The following is a 14,199-nucleotide window of genomic DNA, read 5'->3' as shown; positions in this document are numbered from 1 at the left end:
CACCTAACCAGCACGTCTTTCAGACTGTGGGAGGAAACCAGAGCACCCGGAGGAAACCCACGCAGACCCAGGGAGAAAGTGCAGATTCCACACAGACAGTGACCCAAGCCGGGAATCAAACCCGGGCCCCTGGTGCTGTGAGGCAGGGTGACAAGGCTTCAGTAAGCGGTGCGAATAGGTCACACACTCATTCACTGGTCCAGCCTTCAGAATCCACAACCTGGTTGTATTGATCACTGAAATTGAACAAGAGGGGGAAACATTTCAATCTGAACCCGTGAGGGGGCAACATATTGTAGTAGGAGGTCGACCAACCATTAGAGAAAGCACAGGAATCAGGCTTTCCCCGACAGGTACTCTGACCTGTGGAGGATATGTTATTGACAAACTGTTGAGTCCACCTTCATCTACCCAGTAATAACTTACTGCCCCCTTTTCTCACACCACCACAATATCCCGCTGTTTACTCAATTGCTCCAGGGATTTTGCCCCTACTGTTTCACAGGGAATTCTGTTCCACACGTTGAACACTTGTGCGTGTGGGACTTTCTGGTTCCGATAGCTTTCAAGAAGGGCTGTGGTTATTTTACCCATTATCCCCCGGTTACTGAACAAGCGTACCTTTGAATTGCACCACATCCCCGGCCTGAGACTTTGGCAATCCTTTGTGGCAGGCATCGCAAGTGAGAGCCACGGACACACCACAGCTGCCAAGAAGAAAACCAATCTGCTGACTACCGGCGTCCTATCAAGAACAAACGAGACATTATGTACAGCATTCAGAGGAAATGTTAGCAATACAGAGACAATTACCCTAATCTGGTGTTACAGAACCACCAGCAATTTGGAATCAAAAGCTTAGGTGCCCAAATCACCAACAACCTGTCCTGGTCCCTCCCATGCCAACACTATAGTTAAGAGAGTCCACCAATGCCTCTACCTTCTCAGAAGACTAGACAAATTTGGCATGACAGCTACGACTCTCACCACACTTTACAGGTGCACCATAGAAAGCATCCTTTCTGGTTGTATCACAGCTTGGTATGGCTACTGCTCTGTCCAACAGTTGTGAATGAAGCCCAGCCCACAAAGAGTCATAAATGAAGTCCAGTCCATCACTCAAACCAGCCTCTCATCCATTGACTCTGCCTACACTTCCCACTGCCTCAGCAAAGCAGCCAGCATAATCAAGGACCCCACGCATCCCAGACATTCTCTCTTCCACCTTCTTCCATCAGGAAAAAGACAGAAAAGTCTGAGGCCACGTACAAACCGACTCAAGAACAGCTTCTTCCCTGCTGCCATCAGACTTTTGAATGGACTTAGCTTGCACTAAGTTGATCTTTCTCTACACCTAAGCTATGACTGTAACACTACATTCTGCACCCTCTCCTTTCCTTCTCTATGCACAGTATGCTTTATCTGTATAGCGTGCAAGAAACAATACTTTTCACTGTATACTAAACATGTGACAATAATAAATCAAATAAATCTAATAGATGCTAGCTGACATTACCTTTCTCGTTAGTGGTACTTCAATGGGCACAGGAACCAACTCTGCTAAAAGGCAACCGTAAAATGCCACAATAAATGCCACAGGATCATTGTTTGGATACACCAAAGCCACCTGTAACGAGAAGGCAGAAATTTTATTTGAAAATTAGATCTGCGAAAAAATCACCGAACCACACTTCAGTGTCAGACTTTTTATCAGCGCATATTTGTGAATTTCTGGTTGGAACAAGTGGGATTGTTACGCATTTGGCATAACTGATAAGACGGCAGCAAAAATGAACTTCAGCTTTCTTCCAGCAACATATTTCATAGAATCCCTAACACAGTGCAGGAGGCCATTCAGCCTATTGAGTCTGCACCAACAACAATCCCATCCAGGCCCTATCCCTGTGACCCCACATATTTACCATGCAAATCCCCCTGACACTAAAGGGTAATTTAGCATGGTCAATCCACCTAACACACACATCTTTGAAATGTGGGAGGAAGCCGGAGCACCCAGAGGAAACCATGCAGGCACAGAGAGAACATGCGGACTCAACACAGACAGTGACTCAAGTTGGGGATCAAACCCAGGATCCTGGCGCTGTGAGGCAGCAGTGCTAACCCGCTGCACCACTGTGCCACCATTTCTCGCTACCTTTCCCTAATTATTAACTGATGCTCTTTTTTGTGGGCAAGACTTAATTCCTTCTGCTGGGTTTTTGAGATGATTATGCAGTCACACTGTGAAAGAACCATGGGGGGAATAAATGGAAACAGAAACAAGCCATTCACTCCAATGCTTCCCCTTCCCATCCATCTTCATAACACAATCCTAACACGGCCTTCTCTTCCGTGACGGTACGGTGGCACAGCGGTTAGCACTACTGCCTCACAGTGCCAGGGACCCAGGTTCAATTCCCAGCTTGGGTCACTGTCTGTGTTGAGTTTGCACATTCTCCCCATGTCTGCATGGGTTTCCTCCAGGTGCTCTGGTTTCCTCCCACAGTCCAAAGATATGCGATTTAGGGGGACTGATCATGCTAAAATGCCCTTGGTGTCAGGGGTAGTAGCAGGGTAATTGTGTGGTATTATGGAATAGGGCCTGGGTGGGATTGTGGTCGGTGCAGACTTGATGGGCCGAATGGCCTCCTTCTGCACTGCACTGTAGGGATTCAGTGATTCGATGACATGGTGGATAACCTCCCTGCTTGTTTCGAAAATGGCACCACAGCATGCATACAGCCTGCATGGCAGAGCACCTTGGTAAAACATGCCATCCAAAAGACAGAACCTCTGCCAGTGCAGCACTCCCTCGGCACTGGATCATTTAACCACTAAGAGACTCCTGGAATTTGCAAATCCTATGCTCTGCACTTCATTTTTTAATTCAATCATGCAACAAGTGTTCTAAGTTTATTTATTAATGCCACAAGTCGGCTTACCTTAACACTGCAATGAAGTTACTGTGAAAATCCTGTAGTCGCCACGGTCTAACGCCTGTTCGACTACACGGGGGAATTTCACATGGCCAATGCACCTAACCAGTACATCTTTCGGATGGTGAGAGGAAACAGGAGCGCCCAAAGGAAACGCATGCAGAAAAGGGAGAATGTGCAGATCCAACCAGAGATTGAATCCAGGTCTCTGGCATTGTGAGGCAGCAGTGCTAATCATTGTGTAACCATGCCAACCATAATGCTGGCTGGGATTTATTGCCCATCCCTAGTGTCCCTTGTTCAGAGGGCAGTTGAGACGCAACCACATTGCTGTGGCTGTGGGGTCACATGCAGGCCAGAGCAGTTAAGGATGACATATTTCCTTCCTTAAAGGACATTAGTGAACCAGATGGGTTTTTCCGACAATCGCCAATGGTTTCACAGGCATCAGTAGATTCTTAATTCCAGATTATTTTTTACTGAATTTAAATTCCACCGTCTGCCGTGGCAGAATTTGAACCCAGGTCCCCAGAACATTAGCTGAGTTTCTGGATCAGTGATTTAGTGGAAATACCACCAGGCCATCCCCCTTAAAAATTGAAATAACAGTCCAGAGCAGTGCTATGATAGATTAAATCATTTCTGAATGTCTATATATACAGAGCAGGGAGAGAACAAAGAGCTCGGACAGCTATCAATCAGCAGTTAGCACCGTCAGATCAGGTAGATCCTCCTTTCATGTTGTAATTCCTACAACATTGCAAAAAACTGAAACTGTACAAGTCTGGGCAAGAGTGACGTACTCTGTCTCCAGGTCTCAGAAGTGGATCATTCTTATTGCTCAGTTTGTTGAGGAGTGTGTAAGCTAGCTTGAGGCTCCGGGTCCACAGTTTCCCTAAAACACACAAAACAAAGCCATCAAACATTAAGCACACTTGGATAAACGCAAAATATCGCGGATGCTGAAACCTGAAATATAAACAGAAAACCGCTGGATAATCTCAGCAGGTCTGTGGAGAGAGAATAGAGCCAACATTTCGACATAGATGACCCTTCATCAGAGCTCTGACAAGAATAGAGCCAACGTTTCAAGGCTGGATGACCCCTCGTCAGAGCTCTGACGAAGGGTCAGCCAGACTCAAACACTGGTTCTATTCTCTCTCTACAGATGCTGTCAGACCTGCTGAGATTATCCAGCATTTTTCTGTTTTTTAATTAAGTACACTGGTTTTTGTTTCAGATTCCAGCATCGATAGTAATCTGCTTCTATTAAGTGCAGTGTTGGCAAGACGTTCTGTAGCTCCATCCAATAATACTACACTCATCGGAAATACATTTCATCACATTAACCCCATTATAAACTGATACGTTTAGGCATTACTGTGCAATTCTGGATCAGTCCACATTCAGCCACCAGTTGAATAGCAGCAATGACAAATGTCTATCACAATTGCTTTATTCAGTTGGCAGGTGCTTACCATAGGTGAGTGTGTAAACAGGTTTCCCCGTAGTATCCAACGAGGTCAAACAAGAAGCCTTGGGCTGTGTGGTTCCCCACCTTTGCACGGCGGCCAGAAGCGAAGGGGGCCAATTCGTCACGACTCCGAGTGGCTCCCCTTGCAATGCTGCCGTCTGAAGACCTTCCGGTTTTGGTTGATTGGGGTCTGCTTGAGGAACTGAAATTGGGAATGGGATAATAAAGACAAGTTTTATTAAAACAAAGAATAAAACAGCCACAGGAGCAGGCCCTTCAGCCCACCAAGTCTGTGCTGATGCACAGTTTCTATCCCTCTGTTTGCCTCCCATTCACGTGTCTATCAAGATACACCTTGAACATTGCTAAAGTGCCCGCTTCCACCAACTCCACTGGCAGCACGTCCCAGGCACACACCATCCTCTGATATACACATAAAATACAGGAACAGGAGGACACCATTTGGTCCTTTGAGCCTGCTCTGCCATTCATCACAATGATGGCTGATCATCCAACTCAATAGCCTAATCCTGCTTTCTCCCCATAACCTTTGATCCCATTCGCCCCCAAGTGCTACATCCAACCGCCTCTTGAATATATTCAATGTTTTAGCATCGACTACTTCCTGTGGTAATGAATTCCACTCTTTGGGTGAAGAAATGACTCATCTCTGTCCTAAACGGTCTACCGTGAATCCTCAGACTGATGGAAATGTAGAAAGAGAAAGAGTGAGAAAATTTCTCGCGCATCTTCCCAAACTTACCACCTCTCACTTGAAACCTGTGCCCTCTTAGTCAACCCTTCCATCCTGAGAAAAAAACCTATTGACAATCCACCCTATCTACATCTTTCATAAATTTGAGACCTCTGTCAGATTGCCCCCTCAGCCTCAGTCTTTCCAGTGGAAATAATCCTACTTTATCCAACCTCTCCTCATACCTAAAATCCTTTATTCCAGGCAACACCCTGGTGATCCTTCAAAGCATCCATGTCCTTCTAGTAAAGTGGTGATATCCCGGCTGAAAGTGGCACGAAGGGGCAATTTTGTATGGCCAATCCACTTAACCTGCATACCTTTGGACACTAAGGGGCAAATTAGCATGGTCAATGCCCCCAAATTGCACATCTTTGGACAATAAGGAGCAATTTAGCATGGCCAATCCACCTAATCTACACCCCATGTCTGTATGGGTTTCCTTCCACACTCCAAAGATGTGCAGATTAGGTGGATAGGCCATCTGCAGGTTATGGGGATTAGCGGGGTAAATGTGTTGGGTTACGGGAATGCTCTGTCAGAGAGTCAGTACACATTTGGTGGCCTCCTTCTGTGCTGCACAGATTCTATTCGATGGACGTGTAGATGAGGGGAGGGGGGTTCAAAATTGGATTCCTGGGAGACTCCTAAGATTGAAAAGAGAAACACGCCAGTCTGGCTACGTTGCCATCAATGGTGCAGACGATCTCGTTCAAGAACGTAGACACCATTGCAAAACTGGAAAGAATTCATAAAGTGCAGCGTCTGAACATCTGTTCAAAAAAGAAGAAACCTCAAAAGGTGATAACTGCAAAACAAATTGCCTTTCTCAATAAAGCAACAGTGCAAACTGCCACTGAAACCATAAGGGAAAGAAACTGACATAAGTAACCAAAAGAAAATCGATACACAAAGTGGGATATGGAAAGCAGAAAGGGGAATTTGGCAGAACAATTGTGTCTGTACGCACATTAATCTCTTAAATTATACCATTCTATTCAGAAAAACAAATGAGCGTCAAAGAATTTGACTGCAATAACTTTCGAAACCAAAGCTGCTCATTGATGTTTCCGAGTTCTCAGAATTTAGCCTTCAGATTTCCAACAGAAGTTGCTCCATCGTCATTTAGACTCATGTACCTTCCAGCTGCTCTTCAAAATCATCAACGAAGAATTCTTTCAGCGGTGGTCGCTTGGGCCGCTTGAGTGTGTTCAGAAGCTGCTGGATCTTTGAGGACACTCTGCTATTCACGGGTACACCTGACAAAACAAAAAAACCAGCAAAAGAAATAGGATGCCTTTCAAATTCGGTATGTCACACTGGCATGTTTATTTTGAGTGCAAGATGAAGAATTTTCAAGGATTAAAGGCCACAAAAAAGTCTGGTACAAGAACGAAGAGGGAATTACAAAAGAAAGGCAGGTTATTTTTTATTGTACAACATTTAGTACAGTTGATGCTGTTTTGCCTTTAGACTGCACGCAGCACAGGGTATGCATTGAGCCAACAGTTGACCGATATTATGTTTACCCTCCGGCTCTTTGTAACTCTAGGCATTATTGGTTTAGACATTTAGTTTATTAGTGTCACAAGTAGGCTTCTATTAACACTGCAACACTGGTCCATCCCATGCCAACGCTATAGTTCAGAAAGCCCAAAGTCTTGACTTTCTCAGAAGACAAAGGAAATTTGCCGTCTTCGCTACAACTCTCAACAACTTTTACCAATGCACCATAGAAAGCATTCCTTCTGCTTGTATCACAATTTAGTATGGCTCCTGCGCTGCCCAAGGCCACAAGGAACTCAAAGGGTCGCAAATGAAGCCCAGGGTGTCACACAAGCCAGCCTCCCATCCATTGACTCCATCCACACTTGCCACTGCCTTGGAAAAGCAGCCAGCATAATTAAGGACCCTGTGCGATCCGGACATTCTCTCTTCCACCTCCTTCCGTCAGGAAAAGGATACAAAAGTGTGAGATCATGCATCAAGTGACTCAAGAACAACTTCTTCCCTGCTGCCTTCAGAATGGACTTTTGAACGGACCTACCTCGCATTAAGTTGGTCTTTCTCTACACCCTAGCTATGACTGTAACACTACATTCTGCACCCTCTCCTTTCCTTCTCAATGAACGGTATGCTTTGTCTGTATTGCATGCAAGAAACAATACTTTTCACTCTATGTTAATACATGTGACAATAATAAATCAAATCAAAAATCAATAAAGTTACTGTGAAAATCTATGGTCGCCACGCTCCTGCGCCTGTTCGGGTACACCGGAGGAGAATTTAGCACAGCCAATGCACTCTAACCGGCACATCTTTCAGTGTGGGAGAAAACCCACACAGACACGGGGAGAACATGCAACTCCGCACAGACAGTGACTCGAGCCAGGAGTTGAACCCACATCCCTGGCACTATGAGGCAGCAGCGCTAACCAATGTGCCACCCTAGCAGTGGTTCAATCACCTCAGTATCAGAAGATTCAAGGGTTCAAGTCCCACTCAAGCGCGTTAATACCACAATGCAGTACTGAGGAAGTGCTGCACTGTCGGGGGTGCCTTTAGTCTGATGAAATCAGAAATCAATGCTCGATTTGTCCTTTCAGGTAAAAGATCTGAAAGCATGATTTCAAAGAGAAGTGAACTATTCTCTTTTGCACCCTGGCTAATATTTAATCCTCAGTTAATACGTACAAAACATGATTTGATGATTATCACATTTCTGGGCCCTGGCTCTGTGCTGTTACCAGCCAGATTTTTTTCTTTATAACAATCAGCACACTTCAAAAAAACTTCAATAACTGAAGCACTTTGAGAGGTCCCAGTCATTTCTAACATTTCTGGCACTTGGGTTTGGATCACACCCAGGTTAAGGATATTGGACAGCACGGCAGCACAGTGGTTGACACTGCTGCCTCAGCACCAGGGACCTGGGTTCGATTCCCAGTTTGGGTCATTGTCTGTGTGGAGTCTGCATATCCTCCCCGTGTCTGCGTGGGTTTCTTCCGGGTGCTCCGGTTTCCTCCCACAGTCTGAAAGACGTGCTGCTCTGGCGCATTGGCCATGCTAAATTCTCCCTCAGTATATCCGACTAGGGGATTTTCACAGTAGCTTCATTGCAGTGTTAATGTAAGCCTACTTGTGACACTCAAACTTTAAACCAATGCACCTCACTTCAAGAAGGAAAATGTCATGACCCATGCCAAAAGACAAAGAAATTGAAATTGAAATTTAAAAATGGAGCCAAAATTATTCAATTGGAGTCCAATTCCAGTGAGAGTTTTTTTTTTATTCATTCATGGGACATGAGTGTCGCTGGCTGGGCCAACATTTACTGCCTGTCCTTGGTTGCCCTTGAGAAGGTGATGGTGAGCTGCCTTCTTGAATTGCTGCAGTCCACTTGCTGTGGGTTGGCCACGCTGCCACTAGGGCAGGAATTCCAGGATTCTGACCCAGCAACTGTGAAGGAACGGTGATATGTTTCCAAGTCAGGATGGTGAGTGGCTTGGAGGGGAACTTGCAGGTGGTGGTGCACCCATGAATCTGTTGCCCTTGTCCTTCTAGATGTCAATGGTTGTGGGTTTGGAAGGTGCTGTCTAAGGATCTTTGGTGAATATGTTCTAACTCTCTCCCACTCAGGTTTTAAAAGCACAGTCAGACCTCTCTGACCAGACTCAATGTTGAACAAACTCACCATCAGCAGTTTCCATTACATTACTATTAAAACCACGAGACACTCCCCGAACGGAGGAAACTTGCGGCCTCTCAAAGTGGGTAACGCGCTCTGAGGCACCAGTGGTCACATCTGGCGGCGCTGAGTGGTTATCTGAATAGAAGATAAAGAGAGTATTAAAACATTGGCTACTTTATCTGATGAGTTATGGTACATTCCACTAACAGCATACAACTGGGGGGGATGTTGGCCTAGTGGTAAGGTCACTGGACTAGTAATCCAGAGGCCCAGGCTAATGCTCAGCTAACACAGGTTCAAATCCCACCACAACTGCTGATACTCAACTGCTTATACTCAATTAATAATTCTGGTCTCAACATTCGTGACCAAACTCTCATCAGCTGTTGTAATTAGGGGCAGGTGATGGCCTAGCGGTATTATCCCTAGATTATCAATGCAAAAACTCAGCTAATGTTCTAGGGACCCGGGTTCGAATCCTGCCACGGCAAATGGTGGAATTCGAATTCAATAAAAATTATCTGGAAATATGAATCTACTGAAGACCATGAAACCATTGTTGATTGTCCTTAAGGGAAAGAAATCTGCCATCCTTACCCAGTGTGGCCGACATGCGACCCCAGAGCCACCACAATGTGGTTGACTCTCAACTGCCCTCTGTATAAGGAGGAGCAGCGTTGGGCAATAAGTGCATTTCCCATGAATAAATAATAAGAAAAAAACATCTGGTTCGCTAATGTCCTCTGGGGAAGGAAATCTGCCGTCCTTACCCAACCTGGCATACATCTGACTCCAGAGCCACAGCAATGTGGTTAATTTTTAACTGCCCTCTGAAATGACGGAGTGAGACACTCAATTCAAGGGCAATTAGGAATGGGCAACAAATGCTGGCTTTGCCAGCAATGTCCACAACCCATGAAAGGGAGGAAACCCATGCAGACATGGGGAGAACATGCAGACTCCACACAGATAGTGGCCCGGAGCCAGAATCGAACCCGGGTCCTTAGCGCTGAGAGGCAGCAATGCTAACCACCATGCCGCCTGTGCATGTCTCTCTCTCTCGGGTTTGTACCACAAAAAGGTAAAGATCAAAATCAATTGAAAAACAGTTTTAAATTTTAAAACAATTGCACGCGGAGTATCTAGACTTTGCAGTGAATGCGTTTACAGAGTAGCTCACTTTAAGTTTATTTCAGTGTCACAAGTCAGCTTATATTAACACTGCAATGAAGTTACTGTGAAATTCCCCTAGTCATCACACTCCAGGGCCTGCTCGGGTACACTGAGGGAGAATTTAGCACGGCCAATGCACCTAACCAGCGCATCTTTCAGACTGTGGGAGGAAACCAGAGCACGCCAAGGAAACCCATGCGAACATGGGGAGAACGTGCAGACTCCACACAGACAGTGACCCAAGCTGGGAATCGAACGCGGGTCCCTGGCGATGTGAGGCAGCAGTGCCAACCACTGTGTCACCTGTATGGTGAGAAAATGCGAACAACTTGACATACCGCTGCAGGGGATGATGCACCATGTCTCTGTCAACTGGCTGACTATCTTCCACATTAAACATGTTAAATTATAGAAGATACAACAACGGGTCAGCCACTGTGACAGCGTTATTCTAAGAGCACCACTCCCCCGATCCTTTTCCCACAGGCCTGTTGATTTTGCCCCTTCATGTATATTTGTCTCCATTGCAAGTTATGGCTGGAGTTCCTCGCACCATCCTCGGGAAGTATCTTCCACATCACAACAGGTTGCTGTGCAATTCCACTCTCTGGTCAGGTCACTTCACTGTTTTTTCGCCTTAAGTCAATGTCCTGTGGTTACTGACCTTTCTAACATAAGAAACACTTGTTCATTACTTAGCCTTGCTTATTATTTCCCAATGGGGTCTGGAAATCCTTACTGAAGTGTATCGAGCAAATAGCTCAAAAAACTCAAAGTAGGATTTTTCACTGTCTCAAAGGATTAGCATAATATTCTTGCTTTTGTGCTCTTATACTTTTTTTCATAAAGCCAAAAATCCCACAAGCCTTTTTCAACAACCTTCTCAACTCACCCCGTTACCGACAAAACTGTCAGCATACAACTTCCCGCACTCTCTCATTATAACATACTATTGATATTGCTGTTATCATAGAAACCATTCAGTGCAGAAGAGGCCATTCAGACTTACTGTCTGATAGTAGATCTTATTTCAATGGACATTACGAGCAATTTAGCATGGTCAATCCCCCTAACCTACACATTTTTGGACACTAAGGGGCAATTTAGCATGGTCAAACTTTGGCCTGTGGGAGGAAACCAGAGCACCAGAGGACATCTATGCAGACAGAGAGAGAACATGCAAACTCCACACTGACAGTGACCCAAGGCAGTAATCGAATCTGGGTCCCTGGTACTGTAAGGCAGTAGCAGCAACCACTGTGCCACCATGCTGCCCCTTCTCATTCTTCTTATCAGAATGCATCACTTTGAACTTCTCTGCATTATGGTGGCACAGTGGTTAGCACTGCTGCCTCACAGTGCCAGAGACCCGGGTTCGACTCCTGACTTGGGTCACTGTCTGTGTGGATTTCTCCCCGTGTCTGCATGGGTTTCCTTTGGGTGCTCCGGTTTCCTCCCACACTCTAAAGATGTGCCAGCTAGGTGCACTGGCCATGTTAAATTCTCCCTCGGTGTACCCGAACACCTGCCGGAGTGTGATGACCAGGGGATTTTCACAGTAGCTTCATTGCAGTGTTAATGTAAGCCTACTTGTAACTAATAAATAAGTAAACTAAGTTCCACCTGCCATGTACCTGGCCATTTCATCAATACATCTGTAGGCGCTTCGCTATTTATTGCATTTTTAAGGTTTGCAAATTGGTATTTGTCATCCTGCCCTCCTTGCTCAAGCGCAGGTCATTTCTATAAATACAACAGCCGTGATCCTAACTCCGACCCCTGGGGGCACTAGTGTGCATCTCCCTCCAGTCTGATGTTCATCGCTACTTGCTGCCTCCTGACCCACTCAGCCACTGGTATCGCGTTTAATCCCACAGACTCAATTCTGTTAATAAAGCTATTATGTGGTAATTTAGCAGCTGCCTTTTGAGAAAGTCCCTATGCACTTCAACCACATTTTACATCAAACCTCACCACCGTTTCAAAACAATTCAATCAAGCTAGTCAAACACAATTTGCCTTCAACAACTGTGCTCGTTGTCATTTGTCAAGTGGCAGACAAAATATGGGTCAAATTTTGTCTCCGAGGTTTTTCCACCTCGGATGTAGACTATCTGGCCTGCAGTTAGTTGGTCTTGCCCGCCTCATCATTGTTGAACAGGTATCTAGCACCTTCCAGTCCTCTCTCACTGCACCCCTATCCGAGGGAAGTTACATGTTAGGGCGGCATGGTGGCACAGTGGTTAGCACTGCTGCCTCACAGCGCCAGAGACCTGGGTTCGATTCCCAACTCGGGTCACTGTCTGTGTGGAGTTCTCCCCGTGTCTGCATGGGTTTCCTTTGGGTGCTCCGGTTTCCTCCCGCTCTCTAAAGATGTGCCTGTTAGGTGCATTGGTCATGTTAAATTCTCCCTCAGTGTGCCCGAACATGTGCCGGAGTGTGATGACCAGGGGATTTTGACAGTTCAATTTCTGGTTTGGGTCACTGTCTGTGTGGAGTCTGCACGTTCTCCCTGTGTTAACAAAGAACAAAAAACATTACAGCACAGGAATAGGCCCTTTGGCCTTACAACCCTGCACCGACCATGCTGCCTGACTGAACTAAAGCCCCCTACCCCTCCCAGGGACCATATCCCTCTATTCCCATCCTCTTCATGTATTTGTCCAGACACCCCTCAAAAGTCACTTTTGTATCTGCTTCCATTACCTCCCCCGGCAGCGAGTTCCAGGCACCCACCACCCTACGTGTAAAAATCTTGCCTCGTACATCTCTTTAAACCTTGCCCCTCACATCTTAAACCCATGCCCCCTACTAATTGACTCTCCCACCCTGGGAAAAAGCTTCTGACTGACTGGTGCTCTGGTTTCCTCCCACAGTACAAAAGATGTGCTGGTTAGGTGCATTGGCTATACTAAATCCTCCCTCAGTGCACACAAATAGACACCAGAGTGTGGCAACTGGGGGATTTTCACAGTAACTTCATTGTAGTGTTAATGTAAGCCTGCTTGTGACACTAATAAATAAACTTTTTTCCCACTCCTTCCTCTTTATCCAGTCTCAACCCATCTATATTCTCTATTCTCTCCTCCTTCATTCTAACCTTAGCGGAATTCCACTCTGGTGAAGAATAAGATAATTCACAATCCCAATTATCACGACTTTAAAGTTATTTTATCTTTCTGTAAAATTTGCCTGAAAAATCTGGTTCTCCCTCCTTCAAGCAACTTGGTGGTGTATTGTCTGCTTCCAGCAGTGTAGTAGCTCCAGCATTGCTCCCTACTTTGAACCAAATAACGCAGGAGCTGTTGAAAATAAAGAAGAAATCCACCCACCCCCACACACGACACAGATATAAATCAAAGCTGAATCAATTGAGCATGAGGTTTTTTTCAAATATTCCAAACCTCAACAATGATGCCAGAGAACCTGAACAATGGGGAGATACAAAGCAAAACAGGAAGGTGCTTTCATGCAGAAAGGAAAAGGGAAACACAAGGATAGTCCCTCCACATCCTCCGTGCTGTTCACCATTTCCAGTCTTAGGTGGAGAACACAAGAGTGGATAACCTGACAATCTCACTCCAGCTGCCAGGTATCCAGTATTATGCACATCTCCAGTATCCATAATTCTTCCCCTCTCCACAAATTCCTTTTTGGAATAGCTATGTTTATCTTATTGTTGGGCATGGTTGTTTTCCTCAGGGGGAGTAATTGAGGGCAATCATTGTGCACCCACACTTGTCTGGGTGAGCACGCAACTTCTTGTTGTGGGCAGCACGGTGGCACAGTGGTTAGCACTGCTGCCTCACAGTGCCAGGGACCTGGGTTTGATTCCTGGCTTGGGTCTCCGTCTGTGCGGAGTCTGCATGTTCTCCCCGTGTCTGTGTGGGTTTCCTCCAGGTGCTCCGACTTCCTCCCATAGTCTGAAAGACATGCTGGTTAGGTGCATTGGCCACGCTAAATTCTCCCGGAGGCGCCGGAGTGTGCCGACTAGGGGATTTTCACAGTAACTTTGTTGCAGTGTTAACATAAGCCTTGTTATTGATACTAATAAATTTCTACTTTTGTTTTTCATTTAATACTCCCACAACCTGGAATTAATCTGGCTGCACAGTGGTTAGCACTGCTGCCTCATGGCTTGGGTCACCATCTGTGTGGAGTTCTCCGTGTC

At 45.8% G+C, this 14,199-nt stretch overlaps 1 protein-coding gene across 1 annotated transcript in view; it reads right to left on the bottom strand.

Annotated features, from left to right (window-relative positions):
• The window catches only part of LOC145349945 (disco-interacting protein 2 homolog A-like), a 254,103-nt gene that overhangs the window by 83,318 nt on the left and 156,586 nt on the right, over window positions 1-14,199 (bottom strand). The window contains exons 6-11 of the mRNA XM_080198649.1: window positions 8,859-8,990; window positions 6,304-6,423; window positions 4,415-4,612; window positions 3,740-3,831; window positions 1,517-1,627; window positions 622-745 (exon numbers count right to left, since the gene is read on the bottom strand). Coding sequence (XP_080054775.1) covers window positions 622-745; window positions 1,517-1,627; window positions 3,740-3,831; window positions 4,415-4,612; window positions 6,304-6,423; window positions 8,859-8,990 — 777 coding nt within the window. The remainder of the gene's footprint in view (window positions 1-621; window positions 746-1,516; window positions 1,628-3,739; window positions 3,832-4,414; window positions 4,613-6,303; window positions 6,424-8,858; window positions 8,991-14,199) is intronic.

This window comes from Carcharhinus amblyrhynchos, chromosome 11 (assembly GCF_965287045.1).
Source record: "Carcharhinus amblyrhynchos chromosome 11, sCarAmb.v2.hapA, whole genome shotgun sequence".
Taxonomy (NCBI): Eukaryota; Metazoa; Chordata; class Chondrichthyes; order Carcharhiniformes; family Carcharhinidae; genus Carcharhinus; species Carcharhinus amblyrhynchos.
Note: the sequence above shows the minus strand (reverse complement) of the source record. Positions and strands in the feature narration are given on the sequence as shown.